The sequence below is a fragment of the Trachemys scripta genome, chromosome 3 (assembly GCF_013100865.1).
Source record: "Trachemys scripta elegans isolate TJP31775 chromosome 3, CAS_Tse_1.0, whole genome shotgun sequence".
Lineage (NCBI taxonomy): Eukaryota > Metazoa > Chordata > Testudines > Emydidae > Trachemys > Trachemys scripta.
In genome coordinates, this window is record NC_048300.1 from 200,328,766 (window position 1) to 200,354,837 (window position 26,072).

The following is a 26,072-nucleotide window of genomic DNA, read 5'->3' on the forward strand; positions in this document are numbered from 1 at the left end:
GGACCCCAGGCAAGACTGTCTACGATGCCAACCAGAGTATCAATGTTACCTTTTCCATGTTGTACAGTGGACAAGTCAGGTTTTCCAGAGGCCCTACCAGTTGGGCACCCATCACACCTAGTGATTATTCTAACAGCTCTTCTCACTCCAGGTCAGTGTCCTGCAACTCTTCTCATTCCCCTCGTCAGCAAATGAAATCACATACATCATCCAAACACCCAGGGAGTAAGCACTGGTACTGAAAGCAGAGACATTTCTATAGTGGAGACAGACCTGCCTGGCCCACAATGTACTGGCCTTCTTGCTGTACACTGGGCTGATATTCCCAGCCTAGGGGTGCTTCTCATTCACACAGATCCAGTTCTCTGCATACGTTGGATGTAAGATCCCCTTACCTGGGGAATGGCCCAAGCCATGGACCAGCCTGTTGTGGGAGTTCAGGACTACATTCTTCCTCTGTGGTTAACCTTTTGCCTGAGAACCAAACCGTACCACAGGTGACACCTTCAGCTCCATCAGTACTGTCAACACTCTCCTTGGACGATTTGGTGGCCTTGACTTTGGCTTCCCCAGTTCCAGAGGATTTCAAGTTCTACCAGGAACAGCTCAGGAGAATGGCTGCAGTTCTGGGCATTTAAGCTGATCTGGTACAGGAGAATACCCACAAATAGGTAGACATCCTCCAGACTTCAGCCCTGGGAGGTGTTGCCCCCTCTATCAATGATGCTGTAAGGGACCCAGGGTGTAGGTGGTCTTGCCTCTAACAGTCACAGCTGGGCTGAGGTCTGCCCACCAGAGATAGGAGTCTTCGACCAGGAGTTGGAGGAATTGCAAGGCCAAGTCCCATAACTAGCATCAGAGACCAGAGATCAGGGGCAGTACCCGGTTAGAACCAAGAAGCAGGAGTCTGGGTCAGAGTAGGTGGGGTCAGAGACCAGAGGCAGTACCGGGATAGAACCGAGAGGCAGGAATTGGGGTCAGAGACCGGAGACCAGAGGCAGTATCAGGATAGAACCGAGAGGCAGGAGTCGGCGTCAGAGGCAGGCGAGGTCAGAGACTGGAGACCAGAGGCAGTACCGGGATAGAACCGAGAGGCAGGAGTCGGGGTCAGAGGCAGGCGAGGTCAGAGACCGAAGACCAGAGGCAGTACCGGGATAGAACCGAGAGGCAGGAATCGGGGTCAGAGGCAGGCGGGGTCAGAAACCGGAGACCAGAGACAGTACTGGGATAGAATCAGGAGTCAGGGTTGAAGTCAGGCTGTCCTCAGAGACCGGAGATCAGGAAACAAGGCAAAGTCTGGTGTTGCAGCAGGGCAAAATCTGGGTACTTACCCAGACACCTTCCTGGGGCAACCCCTGGGATTAAATTGGGGCACTTGGCCAATCAGAGAGCCATGAGGAATGTCACTCTGGGTCTCGTGAGCAGTACTTCCTGCAGTCCCAGTCTCCCCAGTGTTTCCTGACTGTGCTTCTGGATGGCTTCCTGCATGCTGGGACTATCAGCCACCTCAGGCTCTGCAGGTGTAGGTTCTAGTCCCCAGGTCCTCACATAGGCCCTCTGATCGACAGCCAAATCTTTGTAGCACACGTCAGCATCGCTAACCCCAATAGCCAAGCAAACAGAAAAACGATATCACTCCCTTCCCAGAAGCAGGAGTGTGTCTATTCACTCCAAAACCAAACTCATTAATTGTCACGGCACCTAATGAGAGGACACCACAGGGAAGATTTAATTCTACCCCAAAAGAAAAAGAACCTAAAAGACTGGACACATTGGGAAGAAAGAACAGGAGTACTTGTGGCACCTTAGAGACTAACAAATTTATTAGAGCATAAGCTTTCGTGGACTACAGCCCACTTCTTCGGATGCATATAGAATGGAACATATATTGAGGAGATATATATACACACATACAGAGAGCATAAACAGGTGGGAGAAAATGTGTTCTACTGCTTCACTCCAGGTGAGAATAATGACCAGCAAGCTCTTTTAGTGAGCGGTGATGTCTAAATTCATGGACAAATTGCCAGACAACTCCAGAGAGAAGTTCAAAGCTTTCTTGACAAAGCGCTTGCTTGTGGCAAAGACCTCGCTACAATCTACTCTCAACATAATGTCTGATTCTTCCAGAGCAATGACCACTGCCATCATCAAGAGGAGGACATCTTCGTTATTTAATTCCGGGATAGCACCAGACATCCAGAAAACCACTGAAATTCTGTCTTTTGATGGACAGTTTGTATTTTCTGACAAGACAAATGAGGTGTTTATCTTTTAAAGATTCATGAGTGACTCTCCGCTCCCCGGGAGTTTATCTTCCAGCCTCCAAGAAGCGTTAGTACAAGCCCCTGCAGAAATATTCAGATTATGTTCATGGACAGCCCTTTAAATTAAATTTAATTTTTTTAAAATTAATGGAGATATCCCATCTCTTAGAACTGGAAGGGACCTTGAAAGGTCATTGAGTCCAGCCCCCTGCCTTCACTAGCAGGACCAAGTACTGATTTTGCCTCAGATCCCTAAGTGGCCCCCTCAAGGATTGAGCTCACAACCCTGGGTTAGATGCTCAAACCACTGAGCTATCCCCCCCTCCCCCCTTCTGTCCTCCCAGATGATACTACGCTTCTTGGAGGAGAGAGAGGCTTCAGAAAAGAAGGTCATCCAACATTACCACTAACCCACCATGCTCTCAGCTTTCGGTAGGGACACAACTCTTGGAACTTGTTTTTCGAGGACAGCATAGCAACCAACAATGATCTACACATCCCTGCTCAGTGTGGAGACAGATTATCCCACTTCCTCAGCCCATGGGAACAAATATCTTTAGACAAGTGGGTCCTAAGTACTATGGGCCTGGGATATTCAGTCCCATTCATTTCCCCCCCTCCTCCCTACCCTCCTCCTCTGTCCCTTTTCAGGGACCCATCTCATGAGTCTGTGCTCCTTCAGGAGGGTCAGGATCTCCTTGCCCTGGGGCACAGAGTAAGTTCCCCCACTCTTTTCCCTGATCCCCAAACACAAGAGTGGAACTGAGACTGTTCTGGACCTCTGGGCTCTCAACAAGTTCATCGAGCAAGTGAGATTGCGCCTGGTTACCGTAGCTTCAATCCTCCATTCTCTAGATGGCAATGGTTGGTTGGCTGCCCTTGATCTTCTGGACACATATTTCCATATAGCTGTGTTACTCAGCCTCAGGAAATTCCTTGGACTTGTCATCATCAGTACATGGTACTCCCCTTTGGCCTGTCATCACCAAATGCGTGGTGGCCTTCTCGAGGAGGAACGGGATACAGGTCTTCCCTTACCTTGATGGTTGGCTGGTCCAGGGGTTCTCTCACAGTCGGGTCCATTGCCATCCATTGACTATATCATCCACCTGTTCAATCACCTTCATCTTATCCTGAACAGAGAAAAGTCTGCACTGATTCCTGCCCAGAGACTTGAGTTTGTTGGAGCACTATTGAGCGTGGTCAGGGTGGAACCACCTTAATATAGCCTCAGGAAGGGCCATGAGGAAGTATAAGGCGTTTGCACTGACTCAAAGGGTGGCAAAAAGTCTCCAGCTCACAGTGCACAAGACAGTGCACACCTGAGCAGAATACACATCTGCACCCATATCTCGAAGAACAACTGTTACACAACAGGTAAGTCATCATTTTTTATCTGTGTTTGACCCATTCCCCATTGTCCCATTGTTTGGGTTATATAGCTCTTAGTCTCTTTGAAGGCTCAAATATGGCTGCCCAGGTGCACAAGGGGACCAATCGTCTTTGTGTATCAAGCTACATGGGGCCAGGCCCAGTCCTATTGGCGAGTGCAGGCACTGCCCCCTGTAGGGTGAACGTGAAAATGGGAGTCATTAAACCAGTCTGTAGAAGGCACATACGCTCTGCCAATTGAAAGGATGGTACAGCTGCCATTACAGCATGAAAGAATTCCAGCTTAGTCGGTCTGATGTACTCCTGAGGTCTCCCACTCCAGTACTGCCCACTTCCCTCTTTCCAGTGTGAGTCTCAAAAGCCAGCATGGCTCTTAGCGAGCTCCTGTAGGAAAACACTTTCTAGCGACTCGTTTCCATGCTTGTTTGTCTGACATTTGTTTGTTTTTCAAGCAGAGGAAGTAGGTGAAGAAGAAGAGGAAAAGATGCAGAATGGAAAGGACAGAGGTAAAAGACTGTCTCAGCTGTAAAACACTTTTCCCATTTATTTCTGTGCCTGAGATTAGAGTGTGTCTGCAAACTCTCCACAGCAGTGTACCAAGCACTGCAGAAGCATTCATGTAACAGCTTTGGGTTTGGGCAGTTTATGGAGGCTTCTTGTTGCTGTTACACCTCCTCCAGACACACAGCTGGGCCTATCAGGCTTGTCTTTCTGTTCCTCTCGCTGCCCTGTTATATGTTTGCTCTCTCCATTTCTGCCGTTGCTTGGGACAGTAGTAGTGTCCAGGGTTCCATTGTCTCTGTATTCAGATGTATTGAAATATTTTCTTTCAGCAAGTGGCCTGTACAAGTGTAAGCATGGCAGGAAAGGAGTTACTCTGAACGGTACAAGAGGAACAAGAATTAATGGTGTGAGGTTAGATAAAGAAAATGAAGGCTGAATTATCAGGAAAGTTTCTGGAAATTGGGTGTGCGAGGCTGTGGACGTGTCACCCAAGGGAAGCAGGAAGCCTTGTTGGTTGAGGCATTTAACATGTGTCTGGACACCGTGTTCAGCAATATTCTGCTGAGACCAGTCCTGCGCAGGCAGCAAAATGGGGCCTTACAGCAGGTCTCATCCCATCTCTAATCCCTGACTCCAAGTGTAGATAATAGAACTAATCCTCCCCAGGCAGCTCTGCCTCTGGCTTATAAGGATGTGGAAGGAACGTGGGGCTGTCACAGCATTGTTGTGCAGGTGGACTAATGATCCCCTATCAGGGCCGGCTCCAGGCACCAACTTGTCAAGCAGTTGCTTGGGGCGGCCGCTCCGGAGAGGGGCGGCACGTCCAGGTATTCGGCAGCAATTCGGCGGACGGTCCCTCACTCCGCCTCGGAGTGAAAGACCTCCCGCCGAATTGCCGCCGCAGATCACGATCGTGGCTTTTTTTTTTTTTGGCTGCTTGGGGCGGCCAAAACCCTGGAGCCGGCCCTGTCCCCTATCCAAAAGGGCTCAGGAGAAAGAAAACCCAGGTGAGCGGTGTGTGGAGTGGAATACCAGTCACTGGACACTGGGTTTAGCGGTTTCACCTGTCCCTTCCTCAAATGACTGAACAGAAAACCCCTTCTCTTGGTGTGACCAGGGGGTGCTTGGGTGAAGGTATTTGCCACCACCTCTTCTTCCCGCTTTGCCAGGAAAGGAATTTACAGTAGTTGCACTGAGGTGCTTCAGTTCGGGCTGTGCCCCTTAGTGTGACACTGATTTGCTTGTGGAGCTGTTTGCTCGCACTTTCCACGTTTAAATTAAGGATGGACAAAGAGATTTGGATTAGACAAGTAGCAGTCCAAACATTTCATGTCTCACCTGAGACAAATCTTTGCTGAGCTTTGGCAACGTTGGATTTTTATTCTTTATTGTTCCATGCACCTCTTCACTTCCTGCTTCTAGCTGGGATGAAATTTCACACACGAGACTGTTCTCACAAGATCTCCAGCCCAAATAGGTACTGAGAAGGTGTGACCCTTTCTCAGGGCACCCAGGATTGTGAGTCATCTTGATACCTCCCTGCTCTAGCGGGAGGGAGTTTTTCTTGTGGTAGCTGGGTGTCAGCTCTTGTACAGCACCAGCCTTTCAACCATTCAGACACTGTCCTCAGGACTCTGTCAGGCCTATCTTGCTTTGCAGGCTACCTTAGATGTACCCAAATCCCTGCACCTCTTTTGAAGAGCATTCCCCTGTAGCATCCAGCCCCATCACTGGACACTCACAGAAATTACCAGGTAAGCTGCCTCCCAAAGAGATATACACAGCTGGAAGGTTATGATTCAGGTTTCACACTTTATGTCAACACAGCACTGTAATCTATGTATAGTAAAAACAAATATATTTATCAACAGAGAACAGAGAGTTACAGATTCAAGTTAGTATTGCGTAAGAATAATGGAAACAGAAATGGTTAGAAACACATCAGAAGTGTAACACTCATTCTAGAGACTAAGGGCTTGTCTCCCCTTAACACGCTGCACCAGCACCGCTGCACTGCTGTAGCATTTCCGTGTAGACACTGCCTATGCCAATGGGAAGGGTTCTCCCATGGGCGTAGGTAATCCACCTCCCTGAGAGGCAGTAGCTAGATTGACGGAAGAACCCTGCACGGGGTCTCAGGTCAACTTAATTGCACTAATCAGGGGTGTGGATTTTTCACATCCCTGACCAACTTAGTTAAACAGACCTAATTTGCTAGTGTAGACCAGGCCTAAGACTTAACCCTTGTCTAACGCAGTTTCTCACCCTCAAAGTCTCTCCGCAGAGTGTACTAGTTTTCATTGAATCCAGGATCCATTCCTTCCCGTACCATCCCCCTCTGCCAAGGGTGTCCTCAGTGAAATGGATGACGGTGTCCTTTAGCTTTTCCTTATATTTCCGAAAGTCCATTCTCCTTGTTCCCAGAGTCAGGATAACTGCCTGGGGTTCACACTCTGGGGTGCTCACCTGTTGAGTTCGCATCCCTCATCAACCTGCTTTTCCTGTTGACTTTACATATAAATGGGGCTTCCTTTGTGTCGTCCTTACAATGCTTAATTTACCTCAGAGACAGGGATAGCCGAAGAGACATGCTTTTATCTGGCAGAACCAGTTCGTTCACTCTGCCTTGTTACTGACTTTAAAGCATAATTTTTATACACACGCACAGATGATTCCTTATATAGTATCAGTATATACATTTCACAGTGATATTATAAGCACTGTTATTGGCTTTCGTTTGATACCTCACAAGACACTTTTTGGGTAAATACTATGAAAGCAGTGTGTCAGGTGTAGTGAGTTTGTCAGGCCTGATAGGCTTTACTGTTACAGAATAGCGAACCCTTTGCCAGTTGGTATTGTGGGGGTTTTAGGGAGCAGCCAGATGTTTGGGGCTTCTCTGACTCCTCTGAGGTTTACCCATCACTAGTTGAAATGATAGGCTTGTTTGGGCTTTTGGGTTTTCTTTTACTAGCAATAATAGGTCTGATTTCAGTGAAATCAACAGTTTTTGAAGGTAATATCATGTTGGCTTTAAATCATACAAGGCTCTTATCCCTGGAATCTTCCTCCTTCATTAGATATTTTGGATGCTTAGCAGATGTTCACTCTCTTTTTCCAAATGTGTAATGTACCTTGCATGGAAAATAGGGGGAAGAGAGGGAGGTTGAAGATTCTTATGAGTCATCACTGAACAGTAAGAAGTAGTTGTTCGAGTGCACAGCATTTCAATCTAACCAGCAGTAATCATTTACCCTACACTCTTTCATATTTCTTAATCAGTGCATGTATTTCTAGCATGCCAATTACTGTAGTATCTTCTAGGTACCATTTCCACCTATGCCTTCTGTTCACAGTGAACTCTTGGCTAATGTTTGAATTGAGATTGCCAATACATAATTCCCAGTCCTTCACAACTAGCTGGGCTACCATTAGAGAGACAGGGTCAATGAGGTCATATCTTTTATTGGACCAACTTCTGTTGGTGAGAGAGACAAGCTTTTGAGCCACACAGAGCTCTTCTTCCGGTCTGGGGAAGGAGCTCCCAGCATCACAGCAAAATGCAAGGTGGAACAGATTGTTTAACGTAAGTGATTAGCACCTATTGCATGAAACCGTTCAAGCTAGAGTCATAGAAGAAAAAGAGGGGGTTGGTGGGTTACAGATTGTTGTAATAGGCCATCTATCCAGTGTCTCTGTTCTGTCCATGATTTTTAGTGTCCAGCAGAGTAATGAATTTAAGCTCCCAGGCTTGTCTTTTGAGAGTGTTGTGCAGGTTTTCTTTGAGGATGAGGCCTGAGAGGTCAAATATAGAGTGATCACTTTGTGAAAAGTGTTTGCCCACAGGGGATAGGGTGGTTTTGTCTTTTATCGTTTTCCCGTGTGAGTTCATTTGAGAGCAGAGTGATTGTCTGGTTTCACCCACATAGTTCTTATTGAGGGATTTAGTGCACTGGATGAGGTATACCACATGTTGTGACAGGCATGTGTAGGATCCATGGATTTTGAAAGGTATGTAGTGTGGGGGGCTGATCACTGTAGAACTGGAGATATATCTGCAGGTTTTGCATCTGTTGTTCTGACAGGGTCTGGTGTCACTTTGAATTGGTGTCCTGGTCTGTGGGGAGTTTGTTTCTGATGATGAGCTTGGAGGGGCTGGGGGCTTGTTTAAAGGACAGAAGTGGGGGTTCAGGAAAGTTTTCTTTCAGGATGGGGTCCCTGTTGCGTATGGGTTGTAGTTGTTTGATGATACCGCGTCTGGGCTCCAGTGTGGGGTGGCAGATGACCACCAGTAGTGTGAGGTCAGAGGGGGTTTAGGGGTTGTCCACTGTCTTGCAGATATTTGAGGCAGGCAGCTATGCCGTCATTGTGAGCAACATTGGTGTATTGGGAAGTGACATCCATGGTGGTAAGGATTGTGTTCTGAGGGAGGCTGTTAATGTTGCAGAGTTTGTAGAGGAAGTCAGTTGTGTCCTGGAGGAAACTGGCCCTTTGTGTGGTGAGTGGTTTGAGGATGGTTTCTATGAGTCCTGATATTCTTCAGTCAGAGTGCCGTGGCCAGATACGATGGGTCTGCCGGGACTCCCTGGCTTGTGTATGTTGGGAGCATGTTGAAGGTTCCTGGATGGGTTTGTGGGGGATGGGTTTGTAGAGTTTCTCTTGGAGTTATTTGGGGGAAGGATTTGATGACATCCGTAAGTTCCTGGGTAAATTGTGGTGTGGGGTCTTCTCTGAGTTCTTCATAGTAGGCTGTGTTGGAGAGCTGTGGGTTGGCCTTGTTAATGTAGTGACCACGATTGAGAACTACGGTGGAACCCCCTTTGTCTGCTGCTTTGATCACTGTCCAGTGGTTAGATTTCAGGGACTGCATGGCTGTCCTCTCAGCAGTGGAGAGATTATGGCGGATGCGATGTTTGTTAAGGATTTCACAGTCAAAGGAAACCTGCACAACACTTTCAAAAGATGAGCCTGGCAACTTAAATTCATTACTCTGCTAGACACTAAAAATCATAGACTGAATAGAGACTGGATTTATGGCTTATTACAGCAATCTGTAACCCTCTAACCCCCTTTTTCTCCTATGACTGCAGAGGTGGTAACGGGCCACGCCTGTTCCTGCCCAGCTGAACCTGCTTGCCCTCAATTCCCTGTTCCCTGGCTGTTCCTGCAGGTGCAGTTAATAGGTTTACCTGGCCACCTTAGCCCCTTCCAGTCCTGCGTGGGGTGGACACCCCATCACAGTGTGCATGCACCCGTGGGTGAGAGTTTGGCTAGCAGTATTTGATGAGCGCATGCCTGTGTCCGAGTGATAGTTATTCTTTAGTACAGTTAGTTAGTACTCTGAGTCTTTTTGGCCATTGACACAAAAAAACCCTAAACATTTTAAAATTAGATATTTAGTTTTAGGCCAGGACCACCTCCATCCCTACCCCCCACAGAGGGTCTCTAATAGAATGCCAGAACCAAAATCCTTAAGGGTTCAAAACCGGAAGCTTCAATGACATTTAAAGACAGGCACTCCCAATGCCTGTTTTGTCTTGGGGAGGGACATGCCCCTGAGCAGTGGTCCATATGTTGCTCCTACTCAAAACAAACTCCTAAAGCTAGAGAAGTCTGCCTAGAATTGTTCCTCCTGGACTGCTTGATGCAAGCCTCCTTGACACCGAAAGGAAAGATGTAGCTAAACCTCAGTCCTCCCATAGTTTCTCTCCAGGGGCACTCAGAGAGCTGAGATTCCACCCCAGGCTCTTGGGCTACATAAAACAGGGCCACTGGTTCTTCGTGTGCCTTTCTCCACTTGATTAAAGAGCCCTTTAATGCCCGATATTTTCTCCCAATGAAGATCCATATACACTGTCATCAAGTCACCTCAGTCTCCTTTTGGAGAAGTTAATTAGATTGAGCTCTTTAAGTCTCTCACTGGAAGGCATTTTCTCCATCCCTCAGATCATTTTTGCACTCTCCTATTTTTCAACCTCCTTTTTAAAATGTGGGCACCAGAACTGGATGGAGTATTCCAGCATGGGTCTCACTAACGCCATAAAGAGAGGGGAAATCACCTCACTGCTGCTACCATATACTACTCCCCTGAGGATTGCATTAGCATTTCTTTTTATATCATCACATTGGAGCTCATGTTGTGTTGCTTGTCCACTGTGGCTCCTAAATCCTTTTCAGAGTCATTGCTTTCCAGGGTACAGTCCCCAGTTCTGTAAGCATGGCCTGCGTTTGTGCCAACAAAGAGAAGGTTAAGCATGTTCGATAGGGGGCTCAGAGGACCAGCCATCCTAGTGGCTAGCACACCCAACTTCTGGCCCTTGCCCCTATGGTCAGGTTGGCGGTGATACCTGTTCCTGACTGTAAGGAGGGGATCTTTGGCTTTCCACCTGCATCTGGGCCTCAGCCCTTAAGGGGGCATGGTAGGGGAACCCAGGCCCTCCCTCTCCCATGGGCCCCAGCGGGAAGCAACACCAGAGGGTCCTCCCTGCAGTGAGTCCAAGTCCACTTCCTTGGGCTACTTCCCACCAGTGGGTCCCTTCAGTTTGGAGCGGGCCCCTGTAGTCCTAACAGTCAGTCTCACAAACAACCAAAATCCAAAGGGACAGGTTCTCAAAGGGGTTGGTTAGAGAGGGCTCCACCTGTGGGCCTGACCCCTCTGTGGTCCCTTCTCAGGCACAACCTTTTGTCTGGCTGCCTGGAGAACGAGTCCTCTCTCCTATAACCTGCCCAACACCCTCTGCCTGTGCTTCTGAGCCCCTTTTAACCTGCTCCTCCAATCAGAACATGCTCGGCAGGCTGGGGGGGGGGGTCTACCTGGGCCCACTATTGTTTTTTAACCCCCTTGGGCCCAGTATGGGATTTGTATCCCCCATCACAGGTGACTTGATTACAGTCTGGGGTAAGTATCTCCATGGGGAACAAATATTTATTAATGGGCTTTTCAGTCTAGCAGAGAAAGGTCTAACATGATCCAGTGGCTGGAAGTTGAAGCTAGATAAATTCAGACTGGAAATAAAGTGTAAATTTTTAACAATGAGACTAATTAACCATTGGAACAATTGCCAAGGGTCATGGTGGATTCTCCATCACTGGCAATTTTAAAATCAAGACTGGATATTTTTCTAAAGGATCCGCTATCCCCTTACCCAAATTACTAAATTTAGTTTCTGACATGAGCCAATTCCCTTTGAAATTCCTCCATGCAATGGTTCCTTCTGGCCTTGGAATCTATGAATCTGTGATTTCCTTGTTCCTAGGTGTATAACTTTGCATTTGGCTGTTTTAAAATGCATTTTGTTTGAATTAGCGGAGCTTACCAAGTGATCTGGTTTGCTCTGTAGGACTGCCCTGCCCATGTCCTCATGACCACTCCACCAATTTCTGTCTCATCTGTACATTTTATCAGCAATGAGGGCTGGAGAAAGTGAGAGACTTCAATAGCTCAATCTGTTTAGCTTTGATAAAGAAGATTGAGAAGTAGCTTGATTACAGTGTCTGAGTACCGTCCTGGGGAGCAAATCCCAGGTACTAAAGAGATCTTTAATTTAGCAGAGAAAGGCATAAACAAGAAGCCATTGCTGGAAGCTGAAACCAGACAAATTCAAATTAGAAATCAGGCACAAATTTGTAACAGGGAAAGTGATTTAACCATTGGAACAAACTACAAAGGAAATGGTAGATTCTCCGTCTCTTGATTTCCTCAGATCAAGACTGGTTACCTTTCAGAAATATATGCGTTAGTCAGCACAAATGATTGGGCTCCATAGAGCGGTAACTGGATGAAATGTAATGGCCTGTGATATGTAGGAGATCAGACTGGATGATCTAATGGTCGATGAGTTGATTAATCAGTCTGGGCTCCCTGTCAGATGTTTCTTTCATTCCCTCAACAGTTGGACTGAAGTATGCCTTTCCCTCAGTCCCAATGATACCAAGGTTCCTGAGGAAACTGAGGCAGGATGCAGGTTTTAGGATCATGATAGCCTCCCCATGGGGCAGGCTGTTCTGGTACTCAGATCTGATGAACCTCTCAACGCAGACTCCAATCCACCATGCCTGCTGTGCCCAACGTAGTCTCACAGAACAAGAGTCAGAGTCTGCGTGCAGACCTAGCATCATGACATCTGAAAGCTTAGATGCTGGTTGGATGACCTCTACCAAAGGAAGTTCTTTAGCTGATGTTCAGAACATTCTGCTCCAAAGCAGGAAAGCCTCAGTCAGACTGACAGAAAGCTGAGCGGAGGAGGTTTCTATCTGGGCACCTCAGCATCAGCTGTCTCCCTTGACATCACCCATTTCAGCATGACTGGACTATCTACTAGCCCTAACAATCTGGACTTTCTCTCAGCACCCTAAGGATACAGCTAGCAGCAGTCTCTGCACATCAGCCTCCTATCCAGGGACACGCTATATTTTCCCACCCTACAGTGGCAAGGTTCCTTAAAGCCTTTTTCATGTTTTTTTCACAGTTTCGGAACCCTCTCTTGGGACCTCAATATAGTATTAGCAGGGATGATTGGTCCCTCTGAAGCACCCGGCATTAGCCACCGTCAAAAGACAAGATTACTGGGCTGGATGGACCTTCGGTCTGACCCAATATGGCCATTCTTACGTTCTTATGTCTCCTGTTTGAGCCCTTAGTAAACTGTTCCCTACACCACTTACCAATGAAGGCTACCTTTTAAAATAGCTTTTACACCAGCTCGAAGGGTGGGGGAGAGAACCTTGTGGTGGGTCCATCTTATATCATGTTTCATAAGGAGAGGGTCACCCTCAGGCCTCATCCCATGTTCCTGCCTGAGGTAGTTTGGAGTACCACATCGAACCAATTTATTCATATCCCATTTTTATTCCCCAGCACTCACTCAATTCCAGGGGAAGCTAAACATCATGAAATAGTAGTAAGGGCATTATCGTACTAATTGTACTAACTTAACAAGATGAAGTCATTTAGGAGCACACCTAGACTTTGCCACTTCGTGGCCTTTGCAGATAGGATATAAGGCAGTATCCTCTCAGAAATTCTCTAAATAGGTCTCCACATGTATAAGAACATGTTACGAGTTAGCCAAGTTAGAGCAACCTCCTCACGTTGGAGCTCATTCCCCTAGAGCTCAGGCAGCCTCTGTTGCCTGTTTGAAGAATGTCCCTATTTCTGAAATCTATAGGGCAGCTACATGTATCTCAGTTCTACATTCCCAAGATGCTGTTCTTTGGTAGAGACTTGCAAATTGGATGTCCACACTAGGAGCGCTGTCCTGAAGTCACTGGTTAAGTAGGACTCCTATTACCCACCTCCAAGCAAACAGTACACAAGAACATAAAAACGACCATACTGGGTCAGATCAAAGGTTCATCTAGCCCAGTATCCAGTCTTCCGACAGTGGCAAATGCCAAGTGCCCCAGAGGGAATGAACAGAACAGGGAATCATCAAGTGACCCATCCCCTGTCTCTCATTCCCAGCTTCTGGTCAACAGAGGCTAGGGACATCATCCCTGCCCATCCTGGCTAATAGCCATTGATGGACCTATCCTCCATGAATGTATCTGGTTCTTTTTTTAACCCTGTTATAGTCTTGGCCTTCACAACATCCTCTGGCAAGGAGTTCCACAGATTAACTGTGTGAAAAAAAACACTTATTTTGTTTGTTTTAAACCTGCTGCCTATTAATTTCATTTGGTGACCCCTAGTTCTATGAGAAGGAGTAAATAACACTTCCTTATTCACTTTCTCCACAGCAGTCATGATTTTATAGACTTCTATCGTATCCACCCTTAGTCGTCTCTTTTCCAAGATGAAAAGTCCCAGACTTATTAATTGCTCCTCATATGGAAGCCATTTCATACCACTTATCATTTTTGTTGTCCTTTTCTGAACCTTTTCCAATCCCAGTATATCTTTTTTGAGATGGGGCGACCACGTCTGCATGCAGTATTCAAGATGTGGGAGTACCATGGATTTATAACTGTTTGTTAGTCACCAAAAGTAGAATCCATGTCTACAATCATGCGAAAGAATGGTTACTTACCTTTGATAACTGGTTCTCCAAGATGTGGTGTTCACACAGATTCCACAACCTACCCTCCTTCCCCGCTACTATGGAGTCCTATTCCTCTGGGATTCTGTATTGGCGAGGTAACTGAGCGCCTCTTGGGACTGCTCTTCCCTTTATGCTCTCAGGTCGGGGGATGAGGACATCTAGGGTGCAGGTATGGCCCCAATGGACACTCCCAGCCAAAACAATGTGATCTCTTGTGCATGGGGCGCGACTACAGTGGAATCCATGTAGACAGTGCATCTTGAAGAAAGACAGTTACTATAAGGTAAGTCACTGTTCTTTACCTTCCATGCCCCACAGGAGTTTGTGAGTCTTCGTTCATTGTCATTCATTGTTTGTAAAGTTGTTTGCATTCCTGGGATGAGAGGTGCCCTATCAGAGCAACATTGGCTGTTTTTTTTTTTCATTTTGTTGCAATCCGTTACCTGCCTTATAAATTTTTCCCCCCATGTGTTACAGGTTAGATGGAAGAACCCAGACTGCACAGTAATTCAAGTAAGTATGGGGATCTTTCTTCTTCCCAAAGACCCTGCTCCATTCCTGCTGCTGTAATGGATATGACTGACTCACTCATAACCTGACATCATTGTCCTTTTCCTTATTTATATTCATGTACAAAATGGAGAATATTCCCCATTGATCTGTTACTGCACATCCTCTGTAAAGTGTCAGGTTTTCATTCTAAAGACCCAATCATGATTCCATTTAAATTAGTGGGAAAACTTCTATAAACCTCAGTGAGAGCAGGTTTAGTATCATTATTCTCCTACTGTTTGTGCTGTGGTAGCACTTAGAGGCTTAGGTCAGGCAACAGGACCCATTGCTCTAGTTACCTGTACAAACATGCAGTAAAAATACAGTTCCTAACCCAGCGAGCTCACAATCTATCTTATAAAAGGACACCACAGGTGGTGGGGAAGGATGCGATAACAGTAACAGTAAAGACTGGACCCTGTGTTAATAATGCCCCTGAAAAACAGGAATAAAATCTTTATCTTCCCCCCATGTGAAAAGCCTGTAGGAGGCATTGGCTCAGGTTTCTGTGCTGATCCGGTCACATGATGTTTGGCATACCCACTAAAGGTGATCTTTCACCACGTTCAGTCAGGAGAGGGGAGAAACACCACTTGGGGAGCACAAATCATAATCCAGAAGTGGTTAGCTCAGGGACTGGGAATGGAACGTGCAGTCTTTCATTTCCAGGTTTCTGTTTCTGGGCCACACCAGGTCAGAGGACTATAGCTCTGAGAAGTGGGTGGGAGATACACAGACTTTGTCTTCTAAGTTAGCAGTTCAAACTCAGCCCATGTACATAGTGGGCCTGACGCATTAACAGCTGTTAAGTGGGCTGTGTGAAACAAGTTTCTCACTCCACACTGCAAAACCAACATTGTCATCTAAGGTGACTTGCAAAGGGAAAGAAATGGGGCTTATGCATTTTGGGGGGGTTGTTTGTTTTTTGTATGGATAAAGGCAGCCTGAAAGTGGCGGAGGATTCTGGGGAGGGGGAGGGTTGTTTTTACATTAGAAATTCAGCTCCCGTTTAGCCTCGGAATGTGTCTGGTAACTGGAGAGTCAGTGACATGTTATCACAAGACTGAAAGTGGAGAGGGGAGGGGATTGTTAACCAGACTGGTTAAAAACACTTTGTTTGTTTTTGTTAATGCCTAATTACTTACAATGATTGGCTACCATTTTGGAGAGAAGAACATCTCTGTTAAAGATTCAGCACCTTCAACCATCCATGTAAAGTTGAATGCTAACAATCCTTTGCAGCCCCCAACAGGTCTTCCAGCAAACCTGGGAAGGACCAGAGCTGACATTCCTGGCATTGCTAAATTAAAAAACAAATAAAAACATACCAACCAGCCCCCTTCCAGGTCTTCTGTGTCCCTCATGATGGCTCAAAAAAGGACCCAAGCCCTTTTTAAAGAAGAATAACTTACAAGTCGCCTTTAAAATCTAGTTGTTCTCCTTCAAGTGGCCTCTGCACATTCCCATGTGTGCGATCAAAGTACTTATGCCATGAGCTTCTGGAATCTTCTGGTGAGCGGAGTTGTCGCTGTTCCCCGCCCCTTGCGAAGGCTCCTGAGGGTGTCAGTCCAGTTCCATTCTGTCTGGCCACACAAGGTGCAGTGGGCTCCAATCCCACCCAGTGTCCTCGACGATTCCCTTGTTGTTTTTTCTTCTTTCTGCCTCTTGGGGGCTGTTTCTGTTTGCAGTTAGATTGGCAGTTAGTCAGGCTTTGCGTAAAACAGAGGAGGAAGGTTCATGCAACGGGCAACCTCAGGCCCTTCAGAGTCTGGAGAGCTGCCTCGCCCCCTTGCTGACAGGGACTGCTCTTAGGGCTGTTGTCTAAGGCTGCTTGCTGTAAGTCCAGCAGTGACTTTGGAGAGATGCTCTCCACACGGGCTGTCTGACTGGCATAGATGGCAGGTCTCTGGATCTGTCCTGGTCAGCTAAGTCCAGTGCCAAGGATCCAGCACATGTTGACTCTGACCTAGTGTGGTACTGAGGACCTGGCACCGTTGACTGGAGAATTCACACTCCCCACTCCAGTTTCCCCAGTTCATCAGAGTCCTAGAGCAGGAATTCTGGTACTAGGAGGGAACTGAAGAGTGGTTGGACCCACTTCCAGGGGTGGGGGTGAGCGGCCCCAACAGACACTGCTTGCCAAAAGATTCTGGAAGCTCACAGTATAGAAGCCCTGATCCCATGAGTGCGAATGTGCAGAACTCCAGTTACTGGTAAGTAACTGTCATTTCCTTACAACATATGCACAAGTTTGAACTATGCTCTCCATATGGAAAGTGTTTCTCGCTAACTGTCGTGTGTGTTTCCAATGGCACAGGCACAGAGGGTTATGAAGCGAGCTCATGTTCTAACGAAGTCTCCACATCCTTTGGAAGAGGCATGTTTCAGCCGATACATACACCATTGTGCAACTGTGAAAGATCACAACCAACCACCTGCTGTAAGGGAAGGGAAAGGAGCTTTCTTTTAACTGACTGAAGGGCTTTCCCTCTGGGCATTTTCCTCTGAGACTATTGCATGTACTATCTTCATAGGTGTTTGCCAATGCTAATCGGACAATGCCCCATCAAAAATTCAACAAAGCGTTTTTATGGGAGGTTTCAAAAGAAAACTGTTCTCTTGTAAAGTGCACTGATCTCTTCTGATTTCCTACCTGAGCAGTGTCATCTCATCATGCGCTGGTGGTTTCACTCATGACCGTTGACTTTGGATGTGCATGTAAAATGGATTTTAAACCATTTGAGTTTTCCTGTGTGTAATACAAAGGGAACTCTGAGTACAGATCCTTTAAAAACACACACTTTCTAAAAATACCACTCTGTCTATTAATGTTTGGTTGCCATAGTGTTTGATACTGCATGTCATTCTGAGAGTAAATGACAGGGCATGCCAAGAGTAGAGGAATGCAGAGCAAGGAGGGGGGAATGGCTGTAATTAGGACCATAAAACTTGGATGAGATGCCTCCTGGGGATTCCCAACTCTGTGTATTTTTCTTTTAGACTCTGTTAAAAATTACTTGAATGGTTCTTGGCAAGCAGGGGAATTCAGGGATGACCACTGCTAGGTTCAGATTAGTGCCTGCACATTCATTTGCAAGAAGCAAGTATATTTTTATTTAAATTTAAGGAGAAATAACAAAGTTGTATAGTCGGAGGTTTGAAACTCACCACTACCTAGATCCTTGCTAGACTCTCTAGTTTTGTAGCTACATAGAAAACATTGTAATCAGTTCCAATCACTAGTGATTTTATTTTATTTTATTTTATTTTTTCTTGGTGCTTAGGAATGTTATTTTTAGCAGAAGAGCTGAGTGCCCTAATGCATCTATAAATATTTATCAAGGGCGATGAATGGAACGGAGTGATAAACCCTGAAACCACCCCTCAGCTTTTCTCCCTGTCTCATCCGAGATGCAAGGTTGGTTCTTGGAGGAAAGTGCTCGTTAGGTGCCTATAACTCTTTGGGGGAGAGAAAATAAACATGCATGGTGGCCACAGGTTTAGTCAAATATAAATATTGTGAATGAGCTGTCAAGAAGGAAAGAAAAGTGAGGATAACCTGGTTCAGTGTGTTAGCTTTAGCCTGCCAAACACCACACACTTGGAAGGGTTTGTGGCTGTCTTTGTACACGTTTTCAGTATGATTAGCTGAATCATTACCCAGACGTTACTCTGGTTGCGGCTGTACAGATGCAAGAAGGGGATGTGTGTTCTGGAATTTTAAAGGATGAAAGTTTTGCTAGTGGCCAGCTCGAGGACCTGCCGGTATAGACGGGAGGCCATCGGTGGTTAGAGACATTGTGACTGTGGCTTCATCGTGTCTTCACTGTGGGCCCTCTTTTTTGTCCTTGGTTTTCATGCACTTCTTCTCCTACTTACCACCCTGATGCCCAAGGTCTGGTTAGTAAAATGCTGGCTTCAGATAAGTTTCCATTGCTCCAGCTGTGAATGGACTAGCAACAGTACCTGGGATTGCTCTGTCTCACCCACCAAGCCTGCTTTCAGACAGGCAAAGGTCCTCTTGACATTTAACTTCAATAACCACAGCCAAAGCTGTGTGCAGAAATCTGTGTGGAAGGAAATATGAATTGTGAACTAGAATAGGCCTTGGGGGATGCTGAAGATGAACTGGAAATAGGCCGTATGTGGTACAGTACATCTAGGAGAGGAGTAGATGAAAGTTTTTGCCTTTTGGACGTTCCGAATGAAAACGTAAGTTTTTCTCCCCTAAATGCCAATAATCTGGGTCAGAATTACAGTGGAAGGGGAGACGCTGTACATCAGCCAGTAACTGTGATTTACAGCTTTTCTAGAGAGACAAGATTGGGGAGGGGATATCTTTTATTGGACCGACTTCTGTTGGGGAGAGAGACAAGCTTTCAAGTTAGTACCACGCCCACCATATCCTGGGACCGGCATGGCTACAACAACCGTGCATATTGCAGCTTTTCTGTCACATGATTACAATGTGAAAGCAAGCTACATGGACCAACCAAATAGCTTCTCATTCTTTTTTTTATGTTTTTCCTGTTTATTCATTTTCCAACGCCTCGCTTTTGTTGCCACCATTAGTCTAATATTTAGAGGCTAAAACTTCCACTGTATCTGCTCATTTTTGCAGCTCTTGGAGGTGAAGACACTTCTCCCTAGAAGAAAGGGAATATCTGTCCCTATAGGCTGTCTACACTATAAGAGATCTACATGACAGTGGTTAAAACAGCAGTGGTTGCCACCACCTTCTCTACACTGGGGCTCTCACCAGTAGAGCTGAACCAGTGGTAACTGTGGTGGGAGATATCCCAGTGCAGATAAGGCCCCAGTGTCTGTGAGTTGGGAGCAGAGATAACTGTAGTATGATGATGGTGATGCTACGTTTCTATAGCACTCTCCATCCCGAAGGACAGTCAGGTGCTTTGATCACAGATTATAGATAGTGAGAGGTCGTTGTAACCCCCCTGCAATGGAATAGCAATTTCACAGCACAGAGCAGCACCACCAGGACCAAATGCACTTTGTTAGTTTTGTTGTTTGCTGCCTACTATAAAAGGAGGAGCATTTCCTCTATCAAAGATCCAGGAAGCTAATTTCACGTGCGCACGGGCGTTACAATACTATGATCATGTCTCAGCCTGTTGTAAGCTCAGCTAAGGAACCTGTGACAGCATTTTCTGTATCAGACTAGTAGAGAGTTTGCTTACTCTTCTCTTTACGCTGAACTCTGTGATTGAATAGGCAAGTTCCACTGTGCAGTGAAACGTAGCATTTCTGCAGAAAGCTGTGGCATCTGCTTTTTGTTTGTATAACTCTTGACAGGCTCAATGGGCTTTTACAGCCAGAGACAGTGCATCGTCTGTGTATATTAATGTGACCCTGTGTGCCAGGGTTCTGGATTACCTCACCCACAGTGCCATATATTTGAGTCTACAAAGTGGTCAGCAAATGCTTCATATTATTGTAATGAGGGGGTCTGCAGGTTGCTTGTCAGTGATACTGTAAGTCTGTCTTACCTGATGTGATACCGAGAGGATGACATGGGTTTACCTGACCACCTCTTGCACAGAAGAATGCTAGAGTCGCTGGGGAAAAAAGGCTTTTTTCCCCAAGCACCTTACAATGTTAATACACCCTGCAAGTAGGAATGGTGAACTGGGGAATTAAATGTCAGGGAGCAGAGAGCCAATGGGTCATTTACAAACTCCAAGGCCATTTCCCCATAGGTGATCATTAAGGCCTAAACTTCAGTTACATTTGTCCTCATTAACCTGGTACGCTCCCGAGAGCTTCACTCTGCCATTTGCCCTGAGTCAAGAACAAGGTTGCCATCCAGCCTTATCCTGTTGCCATAGTGCTGCTAGGGAGCGCTCGCCAGCAATTCCCAAAGAGAACCTGGTGAGGGGGCTGCAGAGCAACCTTGTGATGTTGCCGGCTGTCGTGACCTGTCTTTGGGTGGAACTGGAGCTCTGCTTCCCGCCCATTGGTACTCAGTACGAATACCTTTGGGGAGCCCCTCCTAGCCACCTTCCAGCCACTTTGTTCTCCCTTCACTCTGCCATGGAGCTGAGACTGCTCCAAATGCCCGTCTCCTGATGGCAAGAGCAGCACAGGCTCGGGGGAAGGAGGAAGGCACAGACCGGTACAGCCAAGCTTTGCATGTGACTAAACGGGTACCATTGCCCAGAGCTTTTAGGAACCCCTGCAGCATGCCATAGTGAGATAACTGATGTCAGGTCTTGTATGCACAGCAAGTTACTATGCGGCAAGCCAGGGTGTGAATCTACCGCCCACCAGCTTGCCACACTCGGGGACATGGCTTCAGTGCAGTGAAAGTCCTGTGCTGGAGCAGTGCCCACAGCAAGCTGGAGTGCTATAGATTCACACCCTGGCTTGCCATGCAGTAACTTGCCGTGTGGATAAACCCTTGGTGAGCACAGCGTAATTCCTGTGTGACGTGCCGTGACGCCTGGGACAGCTCCTCACTCCCCAATGCAGAGCACTTGCTGTGGTGACATGACATGACATTGTCTGGAAGAAAATAACTCACACATGTTAACGTTGGAAACTCTGCTTAGAAACTATTGTTTGCCTTGCAATAACTGCCTTAAAGCCCCTGGGCTCAACCTTCCCGGCCAGGCTTTAATATATTTTATTGGACTGTCTTCTCTGGCGTTACTTTACCCCACTCTAGGCACACATGCTCGCACACTTTATTAAGTCTGTTTCTAACCTGTCAGCGAAAACAGCGCTTTCCCACCCATCTGTGCTAGTCTTCACTGGACACAAAATTGAACCTTTGGAGCCTGGGTGATGTTCTGCTCCACTACACCAGAACGACTCAGCCCCAGGTCAGTGGAGTAGTAGCCATGTAACAGAGCTAATTCTGATCCTGTGTGTAATATAGATACCCTATAGAACTCTAGCATGCCACATAGATGTGGCATTGATACTGATGTAATAAACTGCAGTAAAGCGGGTATCACCCGCACTCTGCCCTCTGGCCCATCTCTGCTGGGATGCCTTCAGACATTCCACACCCCTGAGCAGCTTCAAAAGGCTGCCATTGGAAAAAAAGGCATCAAAGAGATGTTTCCTTTTTTCCTTCAGGTGTGGAGCTTTTTCTGCCCATGTTCCTGTACGTTTTTTCCAGGATGTGTAATAACATCAGAGTCACGAGCCAAAGATACAGGGCCTGATACAAAGCCCATTGAAGTCAACAGGAGGCTTTGCATTGCCTTCAGTAGGCTTTGATCAGGCCCATTGTGCAAAGCCACATTGCTCGTTAACGTGCAGTATCGCCCTGGCTCTGGCTAGACGCTGGCTAGGTACTCAGGAGAAGAGAGGAGTTTGACAGAAATCATTGTCTGTCTCCAGTGAAGCTGAATAACTGGTGACGGTGTCTCAGTGACGTTTGGTGTGGAAATGTTGGCTGTTTGTTTTGCAACCTCCTCCTATTTCACGTCTTGGTGAGCTTTGACCAAAATGCCTGTTTTCACACTGGAAACGGACAAAAATTCATATTTTGCAGCCATCTCTGCTCAATGCATCCTTTTTTTTTTTTTTTAAATAGCCTTGTTTTCACTGGGAAAAGGGCCTGTTTTTTGAGCAAATACTGTACAAAACAGTGAAGGGTTTTTTTGTGTGGAAGGGGGGCAAATGGACCCATTCTTGTCTTCACAATGCACTGCCATAGGGTGGCAACAGCAGCCCTATGGCAACCTCTGTGTGTGGTGGGGCCTTGGGCTCCCCATCTGCACCCAAGTGCATGTCACTTCTGCTGTCTGGCCTACTTCAGTTCTCTAAGAAATGACCCCTCCAAAGTGCCGTACAGATAAAGTACAGTTTATCCCTGCTCTGTTCTGTTTGTAAGGGATGCTTGAACATGCTCTTGGGGCTGAAACTTCCTTGCAGGCTGTGGGGCTATGCCCCCAATTCTTGTGTTTTCCATGGATACTGGGGTGACTGATTAAAGAAGAGGCTGTCTCCAATGAAGGCTCAGACACTGGATGGAATAGTGCGGACTAAGGACTATGCTATGTGTAAACAGGTGCAGCGAAGGTGACCGGAAGGTATGTCCACAATGCAGAACTGCAGCATAAAGACAACAGCTGCGACTAAGCCTCCCAATTCATTGTCGCTTGGTCTGAGGATTGTAACTGGCTCAGATGTGGCTAGGAGATTACGCCTCCCACAGGTGGCGGAAGCTTGCTTTGGGGGGGTGGAGGGATTGCAGGGGGGAGCAGGATGGGTGCTCTGCATGGGGAGTAAGACTCGGTGCAGGGGGGCAGAGGAGGGCAGCCAGCTACAGACTGGGAAGGGAGGTCCCAGAGGTTCGTGTCTCTCGCCAGCCACCAGGGGTAGCTGCTCCTGGCCCTGGCCCAATCACCACAGTTCTTGTCTACCGTCCAGCCTGATCCCAGGGGTGCAGCAGACACTCCAGGTCCTCTGGGTCCCGCTCTTGCCTTCATCTCCCCCCGCCATGTGCGTGCAGTTTACAAAGATTGGTTCCCAGAATGATGTGTGTGGGCAGAAATATAGATCAGCCCCCACCGTCCCCTGGTTCGGCTGTCCCAGATGTCTTGTCCTTCCTGGCGATGGGAGACAACACACAGGTTTGTGTGCGCTTTGAGCACCACCTTGTCCGCTCAGCTCACCTCAGCCAGCCGTAAAATGTTCCAAGTAACCCGCAGAGGCTCGTACGTTGTGCTGTTTAACTAGGGAAGGAAAATTCCTTTGGTTTTATGAAGTGCATCTTACTACAGGTTTAAAAAGAAAACCATTCTCAAGCTGGGCAAAACTGTTGCCGTTCCAAGGGAAGGAATTAGTGCTTCCCCCTCCGGCATGGCCTGCTGTGGAGGGAGCCCCGCCGTGGGGTGTGGAAGCAGTACAGCAACAGGCGCTGTTAGTTACCATGGAAATGTCTATAGAACGGCTGCTGGCCGGGGCCTACCAAAGCAGCGATTCCATGAGGAAAGCCAGAGCTGACACGGCTCCCTGCACAGCATTGCACAAGGGAAGGGAACCGCTGTTCAAAACGTACCGGGTTTTGGTCCTCGCTAAACTTTCAGCTCTGTGATGGACTCATGGGTTCATCAGCCAGTATCACCTGGTGTTCGTTGGGGAGGTGAATGTTTGCGGTGGGAATGGGATTCCTCGTTAGTCCTGGGTAGCAGAAGCTGGAGTTTCATGACACAGCCAGCATAGGCTGCACGGGCAGTTAGCACTGGGAGCAGCGTCCTCTCAGATGTGGGTCTCCCTCATGCTATTTTCCACATAAAATTACTATGTCAATGATGTATAAAAGGAAGAAAATTGGCTTCAGCAACTCATACAGACTTCAGCATATGTGTGCTCAGTGGATGTCCAATTCCTTTAGAGACCCTGCTAACTTGCAGTCCCTAGATGTAAAACAAAGCCAGGCTCATTCACATCCGGTCTGGTGGCCACTAGCAGAGCTGGTAGGGATCACACCTTTTTCTTCCATGTACTGCATAGAAATCTGCCTTGGGATTCGAGACCGCTGTGGAATGACTGTACTATTTCAAATTTACAAGTGTGTGTAAGAGTGTGTGTGTGTGTGTGTGTGTAATAAATCCATACGAGTGGGTGGGTGTGAGTGCGTGTCTGTGTGGGTGTTCCATAAACAAATGTTAAAAATGAGATTCTGTAGATGTTGGGAACGTGTCTAATATAAATCTGTAAACTGGAAGCCATGTTCTGTCATCTGCCAAATATTTAATAAATTAGTCCCATCCCTATGGGGGTCTCTTGTCTGTGTGATGACCGTAGAAAAATATATTTGAGATGTGCATGAAACAGCAAAGCTGTTTTAACATGAACTTACTGCTCCAGAATAAAAGCAGCTGCCCATAGTTCATTGTGTATTTCTATTAAATGCCAGAGCCAGGAGAATATGCACATCTGTCATGAATACAGGTCAAATGGAACAAACCAGCCCTGCTCAAGATAGGGGCGCCTGCAACTCCATACTCATCTGGGTGCTCAGTAACGCTCAGTGCCTAAAGCCCCTTTCAAGATACTTCCTTTCCTGGATGATCTCAGGGCTCAGTGTTATTCAATAGTTAGGACCCTACCAAATTCACAGCCATGAAAAACACATCATGGACCGTGAAATCTGGTCTCCTCCCATGAAATCTGGTCCTTTGTGTGCTTTTACACTATTCTATACAGATTTCACAAGGAGACCAGCGTTTCTCAAACTGGGAGTCCTGACCCAAAAGGGAGTCACAAGGTTATTTTAGGGGGGCCACAGAATTGCCTCCCTTACTTCTGCGCTGCCTTCAGAGCTCGGCGGCTGGAGAGCAGTGGCTGTTGGCAGAGTGCCCACCTCTGAAGGCAGCGCCCCGCCAGCAGCAGCACAGAAGTAGGGGTGGCAATACCATACCATGCCATCCTTACTTCTGCGCTGCTGCCTTCAGAGCTGGGCAGCCGGAGAGTGGCGGGTGCTGATCAAGGGTCCAGCTCTGAAGGCAGCAGCGCAGAAGTAAGGGTGGCAATACCGTACCTGCCATCCTCACTTCTGCGCTGCTGCTGGCGGCGACGCTGCCTTCAGAGCTGGGCTCCCGGCCAGCAGTCGCCGCTCTCCAGCCACCAGCTCAGTGCAGAAGTAAGGGTAGAAGTACTGCAACCTCCCCTACAATAACCTTGCGACCCCCCCCCCACACACACACACACAATTCCTTTTTGGGTCAGGACCCCTACAGTTACAACACTGTGAAATTTCATATTGAAATAGTTGAAATCATGAAATTTATGATTTTTTAAACCTTATGACTGTGAAATTGACCCAAATGAACCGTGAATTTGGTAGGACCCTATCAATAGTATTTACCCCACAAAAGAGGATGGATTTTAAAGGGCAGCAAACATACTATAGAGCAGCGGTTCTCAAACTGGGGGGTTGGGACCCCTCAGGGGGTCGCGAGGTTATTACATGGGGGGCCGCAAGCTGTCAGCCTCCACCCTAAACCCTGCTTTGCCTTCAGCATTTATAATGGTGTTAAATATATAAAAAAGTGTTCTTAATTTATAAGGGGGGTCGCACTCAGAGGTTTGCTATGTGAAAGGGGTCACCAGTACAAAAGGTTGAGAACTACTGCTATAGTGTATATAGATTTAGGTACATGCAGCCTTACCTCAGATGGGATCCATCACTCCTGCTGAAGCCCTTTAAAAACTTTGTACGAGAGCTTGGAAGAAGGGTATGATTACCACCCTTACCAGTAGGCCAGTGAGTGGAGTTAAACTGATCCTACCATAATTTAATTACAGATTCCATAGAGTACCGGTCTGAAATCTGCCC

The 26,072-nt window shown here is 47.0% G+C and overlaps 1 protein-coding gene across 6 annotated transcripts in view; it reads left to right on the forward strand.

Annotated features, from left to right (window-relative positions):
* DTNB (dystrobrevin beta) overlaps positions 1-17,568 on the forward strand; it is a 294,840-nt gene extending 277,272 nt beyond the window's left edge. For all 6 annotated transcript variants that reach the window (XM_034766839.1, XM_034766840.1, XM_034766841.1 and 3 more), the window contains 3 exons: positions 4,112-4,165; positions 14,681-14,716; positions 17,073-17,568. In XM_034766839.1, the coding sequence (XP_034622730.1) occupies positions 4,112-4,165; positions 14,681-14,685 (59 nt within the window). In that variant the 3' untranslated portion in view covers positions 14,686-14,716; positions 17,073-17,568. The remainder of the gene's footprint in view (positions 1-4,111; positions 4,166-14,680; positions 14,717-17,072) is intronic.
* Positions 17,569-26,072: the final 8,504 nt, after the last annotated feature.